The sequence below is a fragment of the Lepus europaeus genome, chromosome 14, assembly GCF_033115175.1.
Source record: "Lepus europaeus isolate LE1 chromosome 14, mLepTim1.pri, whole genome shotgun sequence".
Lineage (NCBI taxonomy): Eukaryota > Metazoa > Chordata > Mammalia > Lagomorpha > Leporidae > Lepus > Lepus europaeus.
In genome coordinates, this window is record NC_084840.1 from 62054283 (window position 1) to 62072822 (window position 18540).

Consider the following 18540-nt stretch of genomic DNA (forward strand, 5'->3'; position numbering starts at 1 on the left):
TTCAAATCAATTGGCAATCTACAAAAAGAGTTAAAGATTTTAAAAGCTATTATTAAAATTGATATATTGGTCTATTATGCTATATTATATGTGTGTACATATTGTATGTCCACATGGGAAAATTTTATTAAGAGTTTTATTTTAAATGGCTTATAGATAAGATTGTCCATAAATTTAAGCTGCTAAAATCAATCAAAGATACATTTTAATTTGTGGGACCTGAATCTGTGTATCATATGTTTTAGACTTGTTGGTAGAAAGAAACTAAAAACATTTTAGATGGTTGTGCTTAAGTTTACTGGCTAAACAAACTACACCATGTTAGATATTTAAGAGGTGTTTTCAAATACATGATTCTTAAAATTTATAGAAGGCATTGGACCTTCTGGTAAATGTTTTCTTAAGTTGTTATCTAATGGTTGAAACGGTTTGCTAAGTATTCATGTGATATTGCTATTGTCAGCAAGCGATCTAGGACTTGCTCCCTCATTTCTCTATTCTAAGCCCAACTTGTTCTTTCATTTCTCTATTCTCTTCAAGGTAGGAAACTAATTCTATTATGAAGGAATCTGTAGGATGCACAATTTAATCTTTAGACCTTATAAAAGAGATGGCTAACATTTTTCTGCAATAGCATAGCCAAAATAAGAACTCAAATAATAATCTCATAGCTAGATTCACTTCGCCATCAGCGAAGTATACAGTAAGTAGAAAAAACCTCCCTTTCAGACCAAAGGGAAAGAAAGTTTTAAAGTGAGAATATAATTTTCCTCATGGGCATTGTCTACCTTAGAAAAACTACTACAGAACATGCCTGTGACTATAGACTTGTAGTTCAGGCCACCGAAGATTAGAGATGGGACTTGGGCACTCCCCTCCCTTGACTTGCATCCTCTGGTCTGCTTTAACACAAACCAGGAGGAAAAGAAAGCTCGGCATCAGAAGCAATGGGTGGCAGGCCTATTAATGGCTGATCTGTCCAGTGATCTGCCCTCAAGGAGACCCAACAGGCCAGTCCACTGCAGTGGCTTTCAATGTGGTAAGCCTGGGCTTCAGCAGAAGTCAGCTTGTGAAGAGCCCTGGCAGCTCTGCCAAGAGTTGGATCACTGGAAATGGACCTGCCCTGGAGTCGAAGGATGCCCAGGTCAGAGCCACAGATCTTATTGGCTCTAAGCTGAAAAGCCCTTCACTCAGCCCAACTTCCAAGGTGACCACTGCAGCTGAGGAGATGGTCAAGTAGGGTCAGCAACATTGCAGGCAGAACTGTAAATTTCTTGTTAGAGATGCCACCTGCCTTTACCTGGCCAGCTCTCCTCCCAGGCCAGCCAAGTCATGAAAGTCAACAGAGTGCCTTCCCCTAGGAGGTTCACACCTCCCTTAGGATATACCCCATGTGAAGAGATAGATAGGTCTGGGCCTCTGAATTTACAAGGCCTAAAGCCCACCAGATTATTATCAAGCCCCTTCTATCAGGTTCTATTTGCCTCTCAATCAGAAAACTTAATTGTAGCTTAGACAGCACCTTTCTTAGCTCCTCTAATAATGACTCTGTCCTTTGTTCTAGGCCCTGTCTAGTGCACTTGGGCCTCATTCCTTTGTAATCATAACCTCTACTCTACCACCAATGGCTCTACTCCCAACATGTGTGTACTGATGGTCCTCTTCCCCACTTAATGCTGTATAATTGTTCAAACCTGGTAAATGCCACTCTTAGGATCATTGGTTACTATCCTCACTCTGTCTTTTATGACCTTGTCTAAATATGATCAGAGTCGGTGAACTTGGAAGGCTTCCATAGCCTTGGCAACTCATGACGACAGCCTATGGTGGTTACTGGCGCCATAAACTAGAGTGTCAATTTGTTGGGTCAACAATAGGAGCCACTGTGCACTTGCTCCTCATGTGGGATCTCTGTGCTTAATGTGCTGTACATTGTGATTTAATGCTATAACTAGTACTCAAACAGTATGTTTCACTTTGTGTTTCTATGTGGGTGCAAACTGTTGAAATCTTTATACTAAATTGATCTTCTGTATATAAAGAGAATTGAAAATGAATCTTGATGCAAATGGAAGGGGAGAGGGAGCGGGAGGGGGGAGGGTTGCGGGTGGGAGGGAAGTTATTGGGGGGGGAAGCCATTGTAATCCATAAGCTGTACACTGGAAATTTATATTCATTAAATAAAAGTTAAAAAAAAAAAAAAAAAAAAAAAAAAAAAAAAAATAAAATCAGGAAACAGTAACTCAATCAGCTCTCCCAAGTGGGCAACAGGAACTCAATCACTTGAGCCATCCCTGCTTTTTCCCAAGGTCTACATTAGCAGGAAGAGGAAGCTGGAACAAAAGCAGAGCCAGGACTTGAACCTAGGAACTCCGACATGAGACAAGGAATTTTTTCTTAAAGAAAAAGATTTTATGAATGAACAATGGGTCATAGAAGAAATTAAAAGAGAAATCAAAAATTTTCTGTAAGTAAATGAGGATAAAAGCACAACATACCAAAACCTATGGGATACAACAAAAGCAGTGTTAAGAGGAAAATTTATATCAGTAGGTGCCTACATCAAGAAATTGGAGAGGCACCAAATAGATGAGCTTTCAAGTCATCTCAAGGATCTAGAAAATCTGCAGCAAACCAAACCCAAACCCAGTAGGAGAAGAGAAATAATTAAAATCAAAGAAGAAATCAAAAGGATTGAATCCAAAAAAAATTACAAAAAATCAGCCAAACAAGGAGCTGGTTTTTTGAAAAAATAAACAAAATCGACACCCCATTGGCCCAACTAACTAAAAAAAAGAAGAGAAAAGACCCAAATCAATAGGATCAGAGATGAAAAAGGAAACGTAACAACAGACACCACAGAAATAAAAAGAATCATCAGAAATTACTACAAGGACTTGTATGCCAGCAAACAGGGAAATCTATCAGAAATGGACAGATTCTTGGACACATACAACCTACCTAAATTGAGCCAGGAAGACATAGAAAACCTAAACAGACCCATAACTGACACAGAAATTGAAACAGTAATAAAGGCCCTCCCAACAAAGAAAAGCCCAGGACCAGATGGATTCACTGCTGAGTTCTACCAGACATTTAGAGAAGAACTAACTCCAATTCTTCTCAAACTACTCAGAACAATCGAAAAAGAGGGAATCCTCCCAAATTCTTTCTATGAAGCCAGCATCACCTTAATTCCTAAGCCGGGAAAAGATGCAGCATTGAAAGAGAATTACAGACCAATATCCCTGATGAACATAGATGCAAAAATACTCAATAAAATTCTGGCCCAGACCAAGTGGGATTTATCCCTGGTATGCAAGGATGGTTCAACGTTCGCAAAACAATCAACGTAATACACTACATTAACAGACTGCAGAAGAAAAACCATATGATTCTCTCAATAGATGCAGAGAAAGCATTCGATAAAATTCAACACCCTTTCATGATGAAAACTCTAAGGAAACTGGGTATGGAAGGAACATTCCTCAATACAATCAAAGCAATATATGAAAAGCCCATGGCCAACATCCTATTGAATGGGGAAAAGTTGGAAGCATTTCCACTGAGATCTGGTACCAGACAGGGATGCCCACTCTCACCACTGCTATTCAATATAGTTCTGGAAGTTTTAGCCAGAGCTACTAGGCAAGAAAAAGAAATTAAAGGGATACAACTTGGGAAGGAAGAAGTCAAACTATCCCTCTTTGCAGACGATATGATTCTTTATTTAGGGGACCCAAAGAACTCTACTAAGAGACTATTGGAACTCATCGAAGAGTTTGGCAAAGTAGCAGGATATAAAATCAATCCACAAAAATCAACAGCTTTTGCATACACAGGCAATGACACGGCTGAGAAAGAACTGCTAAGATCAATCCCATTCACAATAGCTACAAAAACAATCAAATACCTTGGGATAAACTTAATCAAGGATGTTAAAGATCTCTACGATGAAAACTACAAAACCTTAAAGAAAGAAATAGAAGAGGATACCAAAAAATGGAAAAATCTTCCATGCTCATGGATTGGAAGAATCAATATCATCAAAATGTCCATTCTCCCAAAAGCAATTTATACATTCAATGCAATACCAATCACGATACCGAAGACCTTCTTCTCAGATATGGAAAAAATGATGCTGAAATTCATATGGAGAGACAGGAGACCTCGAATAGCTAAAGCAATCTTGTACAACAAAAACAAAGCCGGAGGCATCACAATACCAGATTTCAGGACATACTACAGGGCAGTTGTTATCAAAACAGCATGGTACTGGTACAGAAACAGATGGATAGACCAATGGAACAGAATAGAAACACCAGAAATCAATCCAAACATCTACAGCCAACTTATATTTGACCAAAGATCCAAATCTAATCCCTGGAATAAGGACAGTCTATTCAATAAATGGTGCTGGGAAAATTGGATTTCCACATGCAGAAGCTTGAAGCAAGACCCATACCTATCACCTTACACAAAAATTCACTCAACATGGATTAAAGACTTAAATCTACGACGCGAAACCATCAAATTATTAGAGAGCATTGGAGAAACCCTGCAAGATATAGGTACCAGCAAAGACTTCTTGGAAAAGACCCCAGGAGCACAGGCAGTCAAAACCAAAATTAACATTTGGGATTGCATCAAATTGAGAAGTTTCTGTACTGCAATAGAAACAGTCAGGGAAGTGAAGAGGCAACCAACAGAATGGGAAAAAATATTTGCAAACTATACTACAGATAAAGGGTTGATAACCAGAATCTACAAAGAAATCAAGAAAATCCACAACAACAGAACAAACAAGCCACTTAAGAGATGGGCCAAGGACCTCAATAGACATTTTTCAAAAGAGGAAATCCAAGTGGCCAACAGACACATGAAAAAATGTTCAAGATCACTAGCAATCAGAGAAATGCAAATCAAAACAACAATGAGGTTTCACCTCACCCCTGTGAGAATGGCTCACATTCAGAAATCTACCAACAATAGATGCTGGAGAGGATGTGGGGAAAAAGGGACACTAACCCACTGTTGGTGGGAATACAAACTGGTTAAGCCACTATGGAAGTCAGTCTGGAGATTCCTCAGAAACCTGAACATAACCCTACCATACAACCCCGCCATCCCACTCCTTGGAATTTACCCAAAGGAAATTAATTTGGCTAATAAAAAAGCCATCTGCACATTAATGTTTATTGCAGCTCAATTCACAATAGCTAAGACCTGGAACTAACCCAAATGCCCATCAACAGTAGACTGGATAAAGAAATTATGGGACATGTACTCCATAGAATACTATACAGCAGTAAGAAACAACGAAACCCAGTCAATTGCAACAAGATGGAGGAATCTGGAAAACATCATGCTGAGTGAATTAAGCCAGTCCCAAAGAGACAAATTTCATTTGTTTTCCCTGATCGGCGACAACTGAGCACCAAAGGGGAAACCTGTTGAAGTGAAATGGACACTATGAGAAACAATGACCTGATCAGCTCTTGTCCTGACTCTAGATGTACAATGTAATACTTTATCCTTTTTAGTATTTGTTGTTGTTGTTGTTGTTGTTGTTCTAGTACTAGTGGTTGAGCTCTGTAATTAACACACAATTATTCTTAGGTGTTTAAATTTTAACTGAAAAGTGATCCCTGTTAAATTTCAGAGTGGAAAAAGAGAGGGAGGAGATGTACAATTTGGGACATGCACAATCAGACTTGCCCCAAATGATGGAGTTAGAAATGTGCCAGGGGATTCCAATACAATCCCATCAAGGTGGCATGTACCAATGCCATCTCACTAGTCCAAGTGATCAATTTCAGTTCACATTCGATGGCTCTGATAGGTCTAAGAATCAAAGGGATCACACAAACAAGACAAGTGTCTGCTAATACTAACTGATAGAATCAAAAAGGGAGAGAACGATCCAACATGGGAAGTGGGATACACAGTAGACTCATAGAATGGCAGATGTCCTAAACAACACTCTGGCCTCAGAATCAGCCCTTAAGGCATTCGGACCTGGCTGAAGAGCCAATGAGAGTATTGTAGGCATGGAAAGCCAAGATACCATGGAAAAGAAAAAAAAGAAGAAGACCTAAATGAGTGAGATCCCAGTGGGAAGTACGGGGCCATCAAAGAAGGAGGTACCTTTCTCTGAAGGGAGGAGAGAACTTCCACTTTGACTATGACCCTATCGGAATAAGATCAAAGTCAGCGAACTCTAAAGGCTTCCATAGCCCTGGCAACTCACGACTAGAGCCTAGGGAGATTACTGACGCCATGAACAAGAGTGTCAAATTGTTAAGTCAGCAACAGAAGTCACTATGTACTTACATCCCATGTGGGAACTGTCCTTAGTATGTTGTCTAATGTGCAGTGATGCTATAACTAGTACTGAAACAGTATTTTTACACTTTGTGTTTCTGCGTGGGTACAAACTGATGAGATCTTTACTAATTATATACTGAATCGATCTTCTGTATAAAAAGATAATTGGAAATGAAAAAAAAAAAAACCTGGTGTTAAACTGGAAATGGCATAGAAAATTATTTAATTTTAAAAAAATATTATGTAGGATCTCTGTCTTTAATGTGCTGTACACTCTTATTTAATGCTATAACTAGTACTCCAACAGTATTTATTTTCACTTTGTGTTGCTATATGGGGTTAAACTGTTGAAATCGTTACCTAATATATACTAAACTGATCTTCTGTATATAAAGAGAATAGAAAATGAATCATGATGTGATTGGAAGGGGAGAGGGAGTGGGAAAGGGGAGGGTTGTGGGTGGGAGGGAAGTTTTGAGAGGGGGAAGCCATTGTAACCCATAAGCCATACTTTGGAAATTTATATTCATTAAATAAAAGTTTAATTTAAAAAAAAAAGGAAGAAAAAGATTTTATTTATTTGACAGGCAAACTGACAGAGCAAGAGATCTTCTAAATATGGATTCACTTCCCAAATGGCCACAACAGCCAGTACTGAGGCAGACTGAAGCGAGGAACTTGGAGTCCATTCAGATCTCCCACATGAGCGACAGTGGCCCAAGCACTTGGATCATCTTCCTGCTGTTTTCCTAGGCACAATAGCAGGAATCTGAAACAAAGCAGCTGGGACTCAAACCAGCACTCCCAAATGGGATGCTGGCATCACAGGATGCGGCTTAACCTACTGCCCCACAGTGCTAGCCCAACAAGGATGTCTTACCCAGTGTCTTATCCATTAGTCCAGATGCTCACCTCAACACTTCAATACTTTACAGAACATATTGTAGACTTCATCAATAGTCTGATATTTGTGTCAATGATATGAAGAAACATATTCATGTAAGTGCTAAGCAAGCCTTCTCTCCACTTTAAACCAGTTTTAAAAAGTACAGCTCTCACCTAAACTATTTTTTGTAAACTGAGCAGAGTTGCAATGATCCTTATTTTTGCCACTGAACCACCTGACATGACAAAATAGCCGTATAAGTTTGGTTTAACCAAAAAATCTGCTGTATTGTCACAGTATAATAGAATCAGCTTTACATTAGAAGTCTTAAATTCTTATCTTTAGATATATACTTTCAGGAAAGGCATTTCTTTTCTACCATAGTCCCATCTAACCTCTTTTGAACACTTGTCTTTGCTGAGAGTTACTTTAGCTTCTGAATTTAAGTGGTCAGTTGATGCCGCTTCTCTTAACATTAAAGGAAGAAAAATGTTTCTTAAAATTCTTCAAAGAGTGTGTTCTTAGGCTAGGAATTTTTTCAGTAGCAATTGGAAAACTGAAGAAGTTTACAAAAATGTTACATATTTTATTGGGAAATCTAAAAGTTCAACTCGCATATTGACTCTTAAGTTGGTATGGGGCTGTGATGTCATGAAGTTATCTGTGGACTACAAAGCCTGGGGCTAAGCAAGTCCAGGCTCTTAGACTTCTTTGAATCAATAACCTTGAAATCTCATGGAGAAATTCTTCTTCAAAGTGAACCTTATCCATAGCTTTGCAAATTGACATCCTTGTGACCTGTAGGATATTGGATCCAGACTGTCTGAGTTGTACCTTCTCCTGATGTCTGTGTTTTGTTTTCTTCCTATGCAATATTGTAGGCTGAGAGGTTTTAGAAAGTACACCATGTAATTTCCTCTTTATTTTCTGTGTAGGGCAACAATGGAAAGATGATGGGGCTTAAAATCAGAATAACCTAATTTTGAATATGAGCTCTCTCATTGTATGAAGGTACTTCCAAAAGTTCACACAAAGTAGAATTAAAAGTTAATTTTAGGGGCTGGCTTTGTGGCATAACAGGTTAAGCCACAGCCTGTGATGCCCAGCATCCCATCTAGTTCCCTGCTAATATGCCTGGGAAACAGTGGAAGATGGTTCAAGTGCTTGGGCCCCTGCACCCACATGGGGAACCCCAATGGAGTTCCAGGCCCCTGGCTTTGTCCTGGTCCAGCCCTAGCTATTGGGGCCATTTGGGGAGTGAACCAGTGGATGGAAGTTATCTCTCGCTCTCTTCTCTCTCTCTCTCTCTCTCTCTCTGGCTGTCCCTCTCTCTCTCTCTATAACTCTGACTTTCAAATAAATAAGTAAATCTTTTTAATAAAGTGATAATAACTTTTGGCTCCTTTGAAGACCTCCTAATGTCTATATTCAAAATATCCATTCCTTTTCCTTTAACTTCTGAATGGTAGATCTCAAAATGATGGCACAACTTCTTTGGCATCATGATACTGACAAAATATTCTGTTGCCCAAGACACCATCAGGGACATTGTTCATATCTACAGAGCTGCCAGGAAGGTAACTTTCATTATTATTTCCCTCTAAGATTATCATCAGATTTCTCATCAGAAACCTGGAAGACCAGAAGGTAGTGGGCAGTGGGATTGATATAGTCCACAGATGGAAGGCTGAATAAGTGTCATCTGAGAAAGCTATGTCCTCCCAAAATGTTCTTAGGCTAATAGTAGGGAGAAATCAGGGCATTTCCAGTTGTCTTAGATTTTTGGGACTACTATAACAAAATACCTTGACCTAGGTAATTAAAAAAGAACAGATTTATTTCTCAGTGTTCCTGAGGCTGGGAAGTCTTCAAGGTCAAGGCACTGGCAGACTTGATGTCTGTACAGATTTCATTCTCAGCTTCTAAAATGGTGCCGCCTTCACAGAGGAAAATAAGGGAATGGAAAGGCTGGGATCCTGGTATGGTCAGTTGAAGCTATGAATATGTGTTGAAAAGTTGCATTGCAGCCCTTTAAAAAATTCCAAGTCTATCTTAATCCAAACCTAAAAGAAGATAATGCCTTGTTGGGATGTCCTCAGATGTTATAAAGGAAAGAGCTCATTCTGTCAAGCCGTTTTAGACAGTCACCCATCCTGGGGCTGGTGTTGTGGTTCAGCAGGTTAAGCTGCCATCCACCACAACAACATCCCATATGAGTGCCAGTTAAAATCCCGGCTGCTCTGCTTCCAATCCAGATCTCTGCTAATGTGCCCCAGGAAAGCAACAGAGATTGCCCAAGTGTTTGGGCCACTGCCACCCACATAGGAGACTTGGATGGAGTTTTCGACTTCTGACTTTGACCTGGTCCAGCCTGGCCTTTGCAGACATTTGGGTAGTGAACCAGTGGATGGAAATGTTTTCTTTCCCTTTCCATTCCTCTCTCCCTCCTTTTCCTTCTCCTTCCCTCTCTGTAACTCTGCTTTCAAATAAGTCACCTTAAGAAAAACAAAAAGGAAAAGAAGTTTGCTCTCCTATAGAGAAGAGTGGAGCCCTCATGGCCTCATCACCTCCTAGATTCCCACCTTTTAACACTGTGGCATTCAGTCTAAAGTTTGAACATGAAATTTGGAGGGACATGGACATTTGTCACTACTAGACCTACTCTGCGTGAAGGGAGTCTTTCAGACTGAACTACAGGACACCAGACAAGAATTCAAAGTTTTGAAGAAATAAGATCTCTGGGAACTTTGATTGTCTGGGATGATCAGTTTATACTGAGTATGGGAGTTGAAATACCCAACTGTAGCCCATAAAACTACAAAGATTAAATGCTAATCCCAAATGTAAAAATTCTCTTCAATGTCTTTCATTAGTGATTTATAGCTTTCATTGTAGAGATCTTTTACCTCTTTGGTTAAATTTAATTCCAGGTATTTTATTTTTCTTTATTTTAGTTATCGGACATGGAATTGCTTTCTTAATTTCTTTTTTTGCACGATTCGCTATTGGTTTACAGCAATGCTACTGGTTTTTGTATATTGACTGTATAGCCTGTACTTTGCTGAATTTGTTTATTAGTTCTATCAGCTTTTTGGTGGAGTCTTTAGTGATTTTCTGTATATAAGATTATATCAAACAGTATTCTACACTTTGTGTTTCTGTGTGGGTCCAAACTGATGAAATCTTTACTTAATATATACTAAATCAATCTTCTGTATATAAAGATAATTGAAAATGGAAAAAAAAAGATTATATCATTTGTGAACACTGGCAGTTTGACTTCCTCCTTTCCAGTTTGGATGCCCTTTATTTCTTTCTCTTGCCTAATTGCTATAACAAGGATTTCCAATACTATGTTGAATAAAAATTGAATAATCTCTCTTAAAAACTATTGAACAATTTTTCCTTAAAATCAATAGAATCTTTGGAAGACAAAGAAAGCAAATGTTCCATAAGTTAAATTTAGAAGTCAAAAAGATGAAAAATATGAGAAATGTGAAAATGTTAATCAGTCTAACAAAGACAACAACAATTTCCAGGAATTCTAGGGAGATGAAATACTAAAATGTATGGTATCAAAATATTTTAAAGTAGTAATAAAAGAAAATGTCCTCAAACTAAAATACATATTGAAAAGCAACCACTGAGAACTCAGCACAAAGAGTGAGAAACAGCCCCAATCCAAGATCCAAAATTGTAAAATTTTTAAATGACAAGGATAAAAAGTTGACTATAAATATTTCCAGAATGAAAGAAAGCAAATCATATGCCAGGTATTAGGAATCAGAATGGTGTAGGGTTTTTCAGTTGTATAATAGGATCTTGGAGATAGTGGAGCAGTCCTTTAAAATTCCTGAGTGGATATTAGTTTCAAAATAGAATTTTATAACCAAACTGTCAAGTATGTGCCCCTAGTAACAACATTTGTAGGCATTTAGATAATGTTTTAAAATGTATTTTTCATGGATGTTTTCATATGAAAGCTTCCTAGAGATTGTACTGCAACCAAAAAAAAAAAAAAAAAAAAAAGGAGTAAACCAAGAAATAGGATGACTTCTGACCCAAAGAAAGGGAACTCAAAAAGAGCACAGGGGAGGGTTGACACAAGACAGAAATCAGCCAGGCCAGACATAAAGTACCAAAGAGGTACCTAGGAGGAAAAAATTTAAGAGCTTATAATTCATCTGATGTTTGGTTATTTGGAAAAATATTGATGAATGTTTGACAAAGTTGTTTGAATACTTGGAGAAAATGTCAGTTACCCAGAAAATTAATCTGTTAAAAATCATGTAGTTAATTCCAGAAACAATGAATAAGAAAATTAAAGAAAGTAATGCTTGTCTCAGTAGTGAACACAATTTCCATAATCATTATGATATAAATAAGCTACTGATTAGTTATTTAATCTAAATTGTTATATGGGAGCATTAGGTGGTTATATAGGGTGGGTAGTATAAATGTCTTAAATTGTTACCTTTTTTAGTATAGGAAATCCATAGAAAATATTTAATAGTGAAAAATCAAGAAATAACGATGTAAATATGTGATTTTAAAATGTGAAGATCCAATGCAAGAAGAGTTGAAGGTGTGCACCATTGGAGAGTAGGTTTGGAGATTGGTGAGGGGTAGAGAATGGGCACTGCTATTCTTTGTTATGAGCAGTTGAGTACTATTTGACTTCCATTAGGGGCATTACTGTGGATAAGAAAACTTAATCAATAATAAAATGAAGTTACTGTGCAGGCTCTTGAAGGATGTAAATAGTAACAAGTTTCCCTTTTGGCATATCCCATCCTTTGAACTGTTCTCCCAAGGTAAACACTTTTAACAGTTTCTACCTTTAGTTGTTCTGATGGTTTTATTCACAAAATTAAGTATAGTTTTTGGTGAGGTATAAAGCAATCTGGACCTGCCTCTGCTCAGTTAGCCAAAATGTGGTCTCATTGAACTGCACTGTAGGCATGTAGGTTAACAGTGTGCTTTGAGAGTAATGTACAATTGGCCTGTGCCTGTTGTTGATCTTTCATCCCTGAGCAACTGTATACAGCCAAGGAAGCAGTCCTGACCTAGTTGGGTAAGGCAAAGGGTTATCCTGCCAGTGGGAACATGGCATTACTGGCAAGAGATTTCTCTTTTAACTGTTGGAGTTGGTGCCATGGCAGATTTTCCTGACTCAGGGAGTAAGTGTTGAGCCCTGGTCCAGCTGGTTAGATTATTTGTTGATTTTGATTATCTGCACCAATAAACTCTATGGCTGGCACAGATAATCAAAAGCAGGCAGTGATTTTCCAGCTTCCTAACAAAAATTTTTTTTTGTATTTTGAAATTACAACCTAAAAAAGTTTTATTCAGTTTTCACCGAAATATTGCTTTATAGGAAAGAGGGGTGGTTACTGAATTAAATCAAGAGCTCTTTAAGGATCTCCATGTCATATATCCTTAGGCATGTCACTTTTCTATTTATCACTTTGTTATTCTTGCAACATAAGTAGGGAAAATTGATAATAATGATACTGCCTTTTATTCAGCTCTTACTATGTGCTAGGCACTCTGCCAAGCATTCATTATCTCATTTAACTTTCAAACAATCTTTTTTTAATATTTATTTATTTATGAGACAGAGAGAGATATCTTTGACCCACTGGTTCACTCCCCAAATGGTCACAATAGCCAGGCCTAAGCCAGGCCTAAGCCAGGAGCCAGGAGCCAGGAGCTTCTTCCAGGTCTCCCATGTGGGTGACAGGGGCCCAAACACTTGGGCCATCTTCCACTGCTTTCAGAGGCACATTAGTAGGGGGCTGGATCAGAAGTGGAGCAGCCAGGACTTGAACTGGCAACCATATGAGATGCCGGTGCTGCAGGCCTAGCCCCTCATAACACTCTTAGGACCTTGCTACAGTTATCACTCTATTGAGACTGAGATGACTGTTTCATAGTCGGAAATGACTTGCCCAAGGTCACAGAGCTGAAAGGTGCCAGAGCTGTACCTGAGCCCTGATTTCTGTTGACTTTGGACCTATGATCTTTACCTGTGTTGGCCTGACTTTCAGTGTAGCCTCTGGCTTTTTCTTAAATGAGAATAAGAAAGCAACTGATTTGTACTTGAAACCTAGTTACCAATAGAAGATACATAGGTTATTGTTGTTGTCACTTTTGTATACAGTTTATAAAGTTGTGTCTTCTTAAGAAAATTTACAATTTTATGCTTTCTATTTATATCTTCTTTTGTGTCCTTTCCAGAATTCTGGAATCATCTTTGGTCTCCTGATAGCTCTTTTATTACCATGAAATCACTATGTGTTCTTTATATTTCTTTTTAAAGTCTGTCTACTCCTTATGGCTGTAATACTGCAACTGCCTTTTCTGGTCTCCTTTCTGCCACCTCAAATTGATCATATACTTTGATCAAGTTTTTTTTTAAACCCAGCGTCTCTCATACTGCATACCTGTTTAAGCCATTACTATCTTCCATTATTATTTATAATAAAAATACAGCTTTATTAATCTACAACTCAAGATCTTTCATAATGTGATATAACTTATCATTGTATACGTTTTTGTGCCCTTATGTTCTTTCTCCCTCTTTTTGCCCATGCTGATATAGCCCTCTTTTAACTATTGAGGAATAGATTTTCTCTATAACTCATTGGATATTTTATTATGCTTTGTATTTTGATAGTCTTTTTCTGTGTATATATGTCATCTTTCTAGATGAATTATTATCTTCTGAGTGTAGAAATGGGAACTCTGTGAGTCATCACAGCATATTATACTTTCTTGCATACAGCATTGTGCTAAAAATTAATAAATTAATTTATGAAGTTTTAAAAGTAACATATAACCCAATTCTATACCTTTTTGCTTTTTAATACCATAAATGTCACATAAGAAAAAGTTGCCTTTCCTATTATATTTACATCTCTATAATTATATTTAATTATGAGAGTGGAAGTATATTGATATAGCTTTAATAACCTAGAAATAAGGAAAATCTATTTTGAATGAAAAATATCTACTTCTTATTACATTTTTAAAAAATTATGTTTGAGAACCTATAATTAGTTATTTTATTATATTGTTATCAATGTGTAGTTTTAATTGGAATAAACTCAATATGATGTTAGAAATATAGGAAAATATGTAAATTGTTTATTTATCTTGCATGATGTATTTAATGTGTTTGGAGATGGTGCAGATTATCAAGTAATAATGTGAGGAAATTTGAAGATGTATTTAAATACTAAATTTAAAACACTCTGCTTAAATACAATTTCATTTTCCAAAAGAAGGTTGCATTTTTGTGCATCAAAATTGCTTCTTGGTTTCTGCTGAACTTGAAAATATTTGTGCCTTTCTTCTTCTTCTTTTTATGTTTTTCTTGAATTAATAGTATAAACATTTTAAATGCTCGTCTCTTTCATTTTCCTTTCTTTAATTTATAGGTGTTTTATGAAAAACAATTTTTATTCTTTAATATTGAATTATTTAAATCTATGTAGAATAAAAGGTATTTTTGCTTTGAAAGATTTGAATTTCACCACGATAAATATAATTTCATCCTGAAATCAAACAACAAACTGTCATAAATTTTTCTATGTTTTGGATATTCATATTTACTTTCTTAGATGCTTTTGCTGTTTTTAAAGTACAAATTTTAAGGTAATATTAATTTGACTCAGAAATCTCATACACAGCTTAAACATTTTCATGCTGTAGTTTTTCCTGAATAATTTTTTTCAAGTAATACTGAGCATCATACTGATACCTTCTTTTATACCTCACATTTTTCTAATAGATGTCTTAAATTATTTTAGCCTTTAATTTGGTTTCTAAAATATTCAAATTAAACCATAAATGTATCTTTCAGAATAAAAAGTTACATATTTGAGGTAAGTCACTGCCTATATCTAAGCAAATCTCTTAAAGAAAAATTTTACATTTTAAAAATAATAGCATTTTAAGTCACTGTTACTTTTTAAAGGGAATGAGCCCTAGAATGAAAATTCAGATTATCCCATTTTGACCACTCTCATTTAATCATTTCATTTTTAAAATTAGAGGACTTCTTACAATCCAACAAAACCTCACTAATATGCATTCTTGGATGTGTTAATTCCCTTTGTCATAAATGGAAGCTAGCCTAAATTTTCTAATAATTTTTCATCACATTAAGATTCATGGCAAAAATTAAAATGAGCTAATTTTGAAATCAAGTGCATTCATTTTATAAGGATGCTTTTTCTCCTTTCTGTCTACCTAAGGAAATCGAGAAATTGAGAATAGAACTGAGTGAAAGCGAGCAGCACTTGGAACAGGAGCAGCAGAAAGCAGCCCGGGCCAGAGAGGAATGCCTGAAACTAACAGAACTGCTGGGCGAATCTGAACACCAACTGCACCTCACCAGGTACTCCCTAATCCCATTATGCACCATAGCACCAATTTCATTCCACTGATTTTTGCCACAGGCTTCCAAACAGTTGTTAGAGTTATTCTAAGTCATTCATTTCACACACAGCTTTCAGGCATATTAAGAAAAGTGGAGATGTGGCAAGCAAAACACCCAGACATGTGAATGATAAGTGTGGCAGGGAATTACTGATATATTACAAAACCTTTCATCTACAATGCTCAAATATTTAGGTGATTCTCTATCAATAAAAGCAAAATGATATGTTTCTCCTAACACCACCAATACCTCTCCTGTTAATTCCATATCTAATAAAAATGTTGAACTGAAGGATCTTAAGGATATATTTAGGAAAATAATGTCAGTGGTGAAAGCGACAAAATGCAAGAAATCCTAAGATTCAAATTGAAATCGAACTGATACAAAATAAGAAATATGTGTCCTAAGGAGGTGTAAAATTTAGAGATGGAATTGATTGGCACTGTTCATATTCAGATCATTATAAACATGCTTATACCATCCAGGTTTCAAATTACATTATTTCATCATGAGATACTACAGCATGATCATCATTGTCATGAACTTTAGTAAACATATAGCTCAGCCCTAAATTGTAATAAGAATCTTTAGGGTGCATGCATTTTGAATTTTCTGTATTAGAAACACACACACACACACACACATGTACATGCACACACACAAGCACACAGATACACAGAGAAAAATCCAAATAAAGATAATAGATATTTCACTGTACTATACAAGTATTTCTTCTTACTTTGAATTTTAGTGTGATTTTTCAATTGTCAGATGAAGCCTTTAGGTTTGTTCAGTGGTTAGAGGTTTTTTTAGCTTTTTAAATAGATCTTTGTTTAAATACACATATAAGTTTATGATAATTGGTTTAGTTTATAAGTTAGAAGAACACCGGTGTTCCAATCATTGTGATATGTTGAAAATAAACTATGAAAGGGGACTGATCCCTTTTACATTAAACATGACAATGTAATTCTGAGCACGGTATGATAACAGATGGAGAAAAGCACCACTTGAACAGCCTGCATTTAGAGAAAAAAATATTCTAGAGGTTGGTGAACCTCCCAAAGTTTTAGGTTAGTGTTAAGATGCCTCTAGTTCTGTTATATTCAAACTTTGTTGAAAACATTTTGTTATGATAATATTCCAAATGGTTTGACACCTTCCCTTTTAAACAATGAAAGAAAAAGAAGAAAGAAACAAAGAGAAAAAGGAAAGAAAAAATCACTTATAAACTGTGTGATAAAGAAATCACAGTAAATTAAATACTTTTACAATGAAAAAATAATAGCTGTTCTTTTAAAAAGTATTGTCATTGTAGAACTGAGAACATAATACTGACATAGTGCCCGTGGTTGGTTTTTCTTAGAAGTTTCAGAATTTAGCTTCATCATGATAATTTAATAAGTTTTTCTGTCACAATTCTGAGAACCAACCGTTTGTGTGCTAAGCACTACTAAACCACAGAAGTAAGACAGTTTTTAATGTCTCAGTGTGGCTGAACTTCAGTAAATAAATATTAATGCCAGCTTTGCCCCATTTGCCTTTTTCCTTATTCAGAGTTAATTTCTGAAAGTCCGAGGAGAGTTTTCCCATGCAGTATCAGTTTGTACTGCTTGACAAGATCAGTTTCTTGCGAGAAGAGTGTAGTAAGGTGCAGCAACTGCTGAACATGGACGAGTGGTAACTAATTCCTTTGTTCTTAGGAAAAATGATTTTGCCTGCTTCTGTGAAAAGCTTTTTCTAGTTGAGCTTTATTTACACCAATTCAATAAAAATTTAAATCTACTTTTACAGGAAATAAAATTTAGTTACCTGTTTTCTAGGTGCAATACTCTTTTGTATGCATTTTATGCTCAGTCTATGTTCATGTTTTATAAAATGCACTTTCATAAACTTAAACCTGACAACTAAAATGCAGCAAACTGTGTGTAACTTCCTTTTGCAACTGAAATTGCAACTTGGTCATTGGGCTAAATATTTCTGACATTTTAAAGAGTTTGTTACCCTTTACTGTTATTCATTCAATTAGGTATATAATTATAGGGTTTTCATTTCAATATAGATCACCTGAAATACAGAATACAGTTAGCATCTCATCACTTAGCCTCTAAACATTTTGAATAGTTTATTGTAAACAAAGTTTAAAATTGAATATGAGAACCATGTTATAAAGAATGATGAAATAAGGATGCCAATGTTCAGGGGCAAAGAAAATTTAAAAACTGGAGTATCTGTAGATCGATCTAAAAAAATCTATCATTTTTTGTTTGTCCTTATTGGATTTAAAAATAGAAAATAGAAATTCAGCATTTATTGCAGGACCCAGCTGGTGAATATAACATTCACCTGTGTAACAGATATTTATTGTGTATTACTCTCTTTTAAATATTTGACTGCCCCTAGGCATAGGGAGAAAAATAAGACTCAACTTCTACCTTTGCTTTTCTTATGCTCTATTCTAGGAGCCAGATCTATATAGGCATTCATAATAGAATATGACAGTAGTGCAATGATAGAAGTAAAGATGACCACAAATGCAAGTAAGATGAATTGGCTCATTCTGCACTGAAGGTAAAGGTGATATTCAAAGAAAGCTGGTAGTGAAAGACTAGAGTCAGGAAGGAGATGTTTGGCAGTGATCTTGAATATTAAGTACATGAGTAGGAGTTCCAAGAGTGGAAAAAAGGTGGGATGAATTCCCCAGGTAGAGGGACCAATATAAGGATATTCAAAAAGTTAGTGGAAATGGAATTAAAAGACAAGATACTTTTTAGTGCAAAAAAATTGAAATGCATAATTTTTCTCATAATATATATTTCCATGAACTTTTTGAAGATGCTTTACATATGCAAAGACATAAAGATGGGCAACCACATATCTC

General features: G+C 36.2%; 1 protein-coding gene across 7 annotated transcripts in view; it reads left to right on the forward strand.

The window, feature by feature from the left end:
• Positions 1 to 18540, forward strand: part of SDCCAG8 (SHH signaling and ciliogenesis regulator SDCCAG8) — a 272939-nt gene that overhangs the window by 126159 nt on the left and 128240 nt on the right. For all 7 annotated transcript variants that reach the window (XM_062210707.1, XM_062210712.1, XM_062210711.1 and 4 more), the window contains one exon: positions 15475 to 15617. In XM_062210707.1, the coding sequence (XP_062066691.1) occupies positions 15475 to 15617 (143 nt within the window). The remainder of the gene's footprint in view (positions 1 to 15474; positions 15618 to 18540) is intronic.